The sequence below is a fragment of the Dipodomys merriami genome, unplaced genomic scaffold (genome assembly GCF_024711535.1).
Source record: "Dipodomys merriami isolate MVZ:Mamm:240054 unplaced genomic scaffold, mDipMer1.0.p SCAF_1217, whole genome shotgun sequence".
Lineage (NCBI taxonomy): Eukaryota > Metazoa > Chordata > Mammalia > Rodentia > Heteromyidae > Dipodomys > Dipodomys merriami.
Genome location: NW_027202513.1, coordinates 45196 through 52448, shown reverse-complemented (window position 1 = coordinate 52448; position 7253 = coordinate 45196). Strand labels below are relative to the sequence as shown.

The 7253-nt window shown below is 40.6% G+C and overlaps 1 protein-coding gene across 1 annotated transcript; it reads left to right on the top strand.

The window, feature by feature from the left end:
* The first annotated feature begins 2677 nt into the window (after positions 1–2677).
* On the top strand, positions 2678–3306 carry LOC138823700 (protein lin-28 homolog A-like). Its single transcript, XM_070017208.1, has 2 exons — positions 2678–2809; positions 2911–3306. Exons 1-2 carry the CDS (start codon positions 2678–2680, stop codon positions 3304–3306), a joined length of 528 nt encoding a protein of 175 aa, XP_069873309.1.
* The last annotated feature ends 3947 nt before the right edge of the window (positions 3307–7253 follow it).

Below are 7253 nucleotides of genomic sequence, written 5' to 3'. Positions count from 1 at the left end.
TTAGCTCTTCAAATCAAGGCAAGCGCTCTACCACTTGAGCCACAGAACCACTTCCGGATGGTTCTGTTTATGTGGTGCTGATTTGGGAAATGGCAGAGCAGAAAGTGAAATGATGCAACCATAAATATAAAAACAAAATAAATTAGGATAATTATGGAGCAATCATATTGTCTATGAGAACCATGAAAGAGAGAGAAGAAAAGAGACACAGATGTGCAATGACCTAGCTAGCCACAAAATCCATGCTTCTAATCAATTGACAGAGCAAACAATTTTTTTAGTTTTTAAAAGAAATGGAAATAGAATATATGTATTTACTTGAAATTAGTAAAAACATTTTTAGTAGCCTACATAAAGAGTCAGAGATTTGACCAAATTACAGACAAGAATCTTAAACCTTGGGCTGGGATGGTCGCTCAGTGGTAGAGTGCTTGCCTTGCAGCTTACTACAGTGGGGAGACTACTTTCCAAAAAGGCCACTCATATGAATAATAGGGATGAGGATGAGTAAACCCCTCTTTATTGGGAAGCCTAAAGTGGACACCTGGACATTGTCCATGAGTTGGTAGCTCAAGGCAGATATTCATGCAATAACTGTGCATGGCTGGAAACCCCTGCACAGTGCTTATATGTGGAATATATTGCAACAGCACACAGACACACACACACACACACAAACATCATCATCATCATCATCATCATCAGATTTCTTAAGTATTTTTTGTGTATGGTCTTAAGAATAAATTTACATTACTAACTTGAATTTCTGACAGGACAATATCATCACTGTACATCTTCGTTGTATGCTCTCAGTTTTAAATTACTATCTAAGTATGTGCATTAGATAAGTATAGGAAAAAGTAGGAGCCACACCGGTGGCTTAGGTCTTTAATCTTAGCTAATCAGAAAGATGAAATCTGATGATTGTGCTTTGAAACCAGACCAAGAAAAAAAAGGTCCATTAGATTCTGATTTGAAAGTAACCACAAAAGCTTGAAATGGAGCATAGTATAAGCATTAAAATGCTAGCCTTGAGAAAACTAAAACAAAAAAAATAAATTCTGGAACACAGTCAGGCCCTGAGTTCAAGCTCTAGTATTAGCACCAAACTAATAAATGAATGAATGAATGAATGAATTAACTAAAAATAAATTAAGTGGTCAAATGTGGAGAGGCAGGTAAAATGTGACACTGGATTATGTATTATTAGGTAAAATGTGGACACTGGATTATGTATTATTTTGTAATAAGGCAAATTATCATTTTTCCTAATCACTAATATTTTATTTGAACTTTTTTATACAATAAATCCTGAATTTGGCATACATGTATATGTGTTTGTACATGTGCGCACATGTGTGTTTATGTGCGTGAGTGTGTGTGTTTGCAATGTTGCTTGCCAATGTGGACAGAGTGAGGCTGAAAAGAGCTGTGTTGAAATGTTATTTATCAGTGCTCCATCCTGTCATTTCAGTGGAACCACCCTTCTGTACATTTCATTTGTCAAATAATAACATCACCATAATCAAAGCATTTACACCATTAAGTTAGATAAAATAGATCACTTTCAGTTCTTAGTATATATTAGGCAAGAAGATACACATATAATTAGGTAGTGAGTTATTGCTGTAAGATGACTGTCAGTACAAAATATGTATTTGACCTCTTAAATTGGATATACTTTTAAGATATACTCCTGAAGTGATTTTGACCAACTCGACCAAGCAGGTATTACTCTCTGGTTATTCCTGTGAAACTCAAGGTGGATAAACACTTTCCAGATTTCTTTTGAAAAAAACATTCTTGGTAAGATCATATCTATTCACACTAAGATAAAAACCCCGTATTTTTTAGGTTTTAATATCCCATCATATTGACTGAAAATCAGTATTGTGGATATGTTTGTTAAATATACATTGCAAAAACAAACAAAAACATGTGTCACCTCCAGATTGTGGATGCATTTGAAGTTGTTTTGTACATACAAATGTTTCTTCATTAATTGTTCTTTTGTGGGAGTAACTATCGCAACATTAACAAATAAGGCTTTTTGAATATCTTTTCCAATATAAATAACATCCCAGAGCGAGTCTTGCAATTTCTGACACCCCTTTGAATATTTTAGTGTTATTTCAATTCATTGACTATACAGCTAAAAACATTTCTGAAATAAACATTGTTAAAATCTGAAAATGTAAATGGGTATACAGGCTTTTTATGCATCATTTTATGAAAAGCCAGTTTTTATGAAACTAAAAGATATAGAATAAAAGAATGGAAGTGAATTGGGTGAGCTAATTATTAGTATAATTTTGTTTTCTATTAGCCCAGTCCTTTGAATGTACATGATGAAGTTAAATTATGTGCTTTCTGACACTTTGCTTCAGTTATTTTTAGAATCTTTGTAGTTATAAGAGTGAATTTGTAGTGTAAATAAATGTCTTTGAATATAATTAGGATTAATCTTTTGTTTTGTGTCCTACTCCCCCAAAATGAGTTATTTTCAAGTGTTAATAGTTTATAATTGAATCTTCAGTATCATAAGAAAATTTGAAAAAAAGGATTGTGCGGAGAAGGTGTAGCCGCCTCTACTCCGAACCTCCCCTTTGCCTCCGCACTTCTCTGGGGCCAGCAGCCACCGACCAGAGGCCTGGGACCACGGGCTCAGCCAACGACCATGGGGTTGGTGTCCAACCAGCAGTTGGCAGGTGGCTGTGCCAAGGGGGAGGAGAAGGCGCCCAAGGAGGCACCATCGGATGCCGCTCAGGCGGCCGAGGAGCCTCAGCTGCTGCACTGGGCTGCTGCATCTGTAAGTGGTTCAACATGCATGGGGTTTGGCTTCCTATCCATGACAGCCCACCCCAGGGTCTCTCTCTACCTCCTAGTGGACGTCTTTGTGCACCATGTAAGCTGCACTTGGAGGGCTTCTGGAGCCTGAGGGAGGGAGAGGCTGTGGAGTTTAACTTTAAAAAGTATGCCAAAGGCCTAGAATCCATCCGAGTCACTGGGCCCAGTGGGGTGTTCTGTATTGGGAATGAGAAGTGGCCAAAGGGGAAGAACATGCAGAAGCACAGATCCAAAGGAGACAGGTGCTACAACTGTGGTGGTCTAGACCATCATGCCAAGGAATGCAAGCAGCCACCACAGCCCAAGAAGTGCCACTTCTGCCAAAGCATCAACCACATGGTGGCCTCCTGTCCACTGAAGGCTCAGCAGATCCCCAGTTCCCAGGGAAAACCTGCCTACTTTAGGGAAGAAGAAGAAAAGATCCATAGCCTTGCCCTGCTCCCCAAGGCCCAAAAGTGAGCCACCAGAGCCGAGGGCGGCTACTCTTGCTAGCAGGAAGTTTCAAGGAGCTGGTATCAATTGGCAAAGTGGAGAAAGTGGGGATATGGGGTTGGTTGGCGAGTAGCTGGCACTTCCATATGTCTCAGGCCAGGATGTCCCAGCATTACCCCATCTTCTCTTTTGATGAGGGGAAGGGGTGATGCATAGGAATCCCATCATGGTCTATCCCAATTCAAGTGAGGGGCTTTGGGGCAACCACTTTTGAAACCTGCGTACTTTATATGATAAGCTTCACCTGCCCTACATGCTTCCCCTCCCAGCCCCCCAGCCTCCAGCTTGTAAAAGTGACCCAGATTGGCAAGTTGTTCCTTTAAAGAAGGATGTGTCCTATTTCTCTTCCCAGGGTGTGAAACAATTAAGCACAAGACCAGCAGATCCATGGGCCCAAATCCCCAAAGTGTAGTACCCCGGGTAGGAGGACCCATCAGGAGCAAGGCAGGGTTGTTTTGTTTTGTTTTGTTTTTTGCCTGTCCACCATCTCCTCCCCTGCACATCTTGTTTCCTCATCACCCTATCTTGAGCCTTAGTGCTGGGAGAGCTGGTCCAGGAATTGGATTGTGATGACAGGCAACATGGGTGACTAGGGAATGGCTGCAAACCTGCTGCTCTGAGCTTCTCCCCGCTCCCGCCCCCATTTCTGGGCCAATGTGATTGTAATTTACTTGTTCCCTTGGATAACTGCACTTTGGGTCCCGGCTTTCTCCAGTATGCCAAGCCTGCAGTATCTGTGCGAATGACATATCTTGTGCATTTTAATTTTTTTTCTTATTATAAATATTCTGGTTTTGTATTTTTATAGATTTTAATCTTAAGGCCCTCCTTCCTGCACTGTGTTCTCAGGTACATGAGCAATCTCAGGGATAAATGGGCAAAAGCTCCAGGTCGGCATAGCAGGAAGAGTTTGTTGTTTCTATCACCATGGAGAGCAACCATTTGGAGTGCATAGCCTATTGAACTACTTCATTTTTGCCAGTTAGAGCTGGCTTTTCTGCCATAGAGTCCTCTTGAAACCCCCTCAACCCTTGGAAATGTTTCATGGGAGACTAGGCTTTTAATTGGGTTGCCCCATGACTTGTTCTCCTTCTGCTGGAAGAATGGAAATTAGTCTAAACAGGAAACGGTGGTGCAGACAAGGTAGAAGACGCCCAAAGAGGAAGCCAAGGTTAGTAATGATTGTCTAATCCTATGGCTATGCGATTTGTTTTCTTTCCATATACCACATCTATCCTTCACTAGGTTAGCCTGGGATTACTGTGCAAGTAACTGTATATGAATTTTTTTTCCTCTAAGAAATGGGAATTGATATGTTTGGCTTTTAAGACCACAGATTTGTGTCCACCTTGTACTAGCCATGCAGGGATGGATCTATAAAAAGCAAGGACCAAAATCCTCAGTCTTGGCTTCCAGGGAAAACCATAAGTGAAGGCCTCTCTCTGGAGCGCGTGTCCTGCCCTGCTGCATAATTGTTCATAGTGTTGTTAGCTAAAGGAGAAAAAGGAGGTTTCGTTTACATGCTGTGAGTCACCGCAAACCTACCTCATGTGTTGAAACGGGACAAATGCAATAGAATGCATTGGGTGATGTGTGTCTGATCCTAGTTTCTTGTCTCCCCACAAATGCTGCCGCCCTCTAGTTAATTGTATTTGTCTAGGCTCTGTAGGACTTTACAGAGTTTCTGAGTTGGTCATTGGCTAGGTGGCCTAGTTTGTGTAAATAATAATGTGTGGGTCTTTTCTCCATGTTCTTTTGGGGGTTTTATTGTTTACAAACTTCTTTTAGAATTGAGAAAATTAACCAAAGCATCTTTGACAGAAGGTTCTGCACTAGACAAAAGGATCTGAAGCTAAGTTGGCGGACCTTCTAAAGTGAGGATCTTGAACCAGTTATTCTTTTGTTCCCTCACTTCCCCTATTTCCCATTTTGGACAAGAACTTCATTGGTAAAAATAATAATAAGTCCCTATCCTCTACCCTTTTCTCCCTCAAAAGAAAACCTACATGCCCGTACACAGATGACTCTTGGAATGTCTCTTCAACTTTTATGTGACTTATGCAAAGATTCTGAAGATGCTAGGGCTCCAAACTCTCCACCCCCCCCCCACACACCCACCTTGTTCCCAACCTGAAGCCATGTTTTTTATACGTAATTCTCATCAAATATGACATTTGTGACCAAACCTGTTTGTTCTGTAATACTAGAGAAAATCAATGTGGCTTTCCATGTAGAAAGTGGGGTCAGGAGACCAGGAAAGGGAATATGAATATATGTTCAAGTCACTCAGGAACTTGTAAACAGGTGCAAGAAAAGTTATGTCAAAGTGACCACAAGATTGTTTAATGGAAGACGGACGAATGTAACGCCATGTTTACTGCTAGAAACCAAAGCTTTGTGAGAAAACTTGAATTTATGGGGAGGGAGGATGGGAAAGTGTGTACTTGTCTGTCCTTTCTCTGATCCCTGAAGACTAAATCTCCCTTGGGCTTTTATGATACCAGTACTGGGGTGTTTTATTTCATGATTGATTTGTGCTGTACCCGAGTACTTCCTTTCCCCCTTTCTAATCATTTTTTTTACCACATACTGACTCTTCCTTTACCTTTCTTTTCCTGGGAAAATACAATAAATAAATAAATATATAAATATTAAAAAAAAGAAATTTTGAAAAAATGTAGTAGTATTGATGTCTTTTTTAGGGAGTGGAGTCTGGTAGTGGGGCCTGAACTCTGGGCCTGGGCGCTAGCTAGCAAGATCAATAGAAAGCCCACCGATTGGGAGAAGATTTTTACTAGCCATACAACGGACAAGGGTCTCATATCTAAAATATACTTGGAACTCAAAAAATTAAACCACCCAACAACAAATCCTCAAAGAAACAACTGCCCAATAAATAAGTGGGTGAAAGACTTAAAGAGAAGCTTCTCTGAAGAAGAAGGATGGCCAATAGACACATGAAGAAATGTTCAACATCCCTAGCCATAAAAGAAATGCAAATCAAAACAACATTGAGATATCACCTCACTCCAGTTAGAACAGCAAAAATCAAGAACTCTAACAACAACAGATGCTGGAGGGGATGTGGACAGAAAGGAACCTTACTTCATTGTTGGTGGGAATGAAAACTTGTTCAACCACTTTGGAAAACAGTATGGAGGTTCCTCAAAAGACTTCACATAGATCTCCCCTATGATCCAGCAATCCCACTTTTGGGCATTTACCCAAATGTTTACAAACAAGACCACACTAAAGCTACCAGCACAACTATGTTTATTGCAGCATTATTTACCATAGCTAAGATATGGAACCAACCCAGATGCCCCTCAGTAGATGAATGGATCAAGAAAATGTGGTATATATACACAATGGAATTCTATGCCTCCATCAGAAAGAATGACATTTCCCCATTTGTTAGGAAATGGAAAGGCTTGGAAAAAATAATATTAAGTGAAGTAAGCCAGGCCCAAAGAAGCATAGGTCCCATGGTTTCCCTTATTTGCAATATCTAGTATAGGTATGAGTTAAGCAGAAAAGGTCAGATAATGTGATGTTAGGAAAATGAACCCTTAAATATGTATTTTAATGTTTTCGTTTCTTTCATGCATATGTTTCTAAGATTATTTCTTTGTTGCTTTGTATGTCCCTCCCCCACAGTGTAACCCCCGCTTTCACTATATTTGATGTCAGTATAACATGTGGAGGAGATGGGGGCAAATAAGTCGTTTAAGGATTCAGGTGGACCTGTTGCAACAATGAGAAGTACAAAATGTCATGTCAAAACCAGCTTTGCAATGTCGGTGGGGGGGGGAGGGGGGTATAATTGGGTGGGGGGAGGGGGGAGGCTGGGAAGGGAGGTGAAGGGTAAACAAAGGAGGAGGCTGCAATGCTTGGTAAGAAATGTATGCATTATC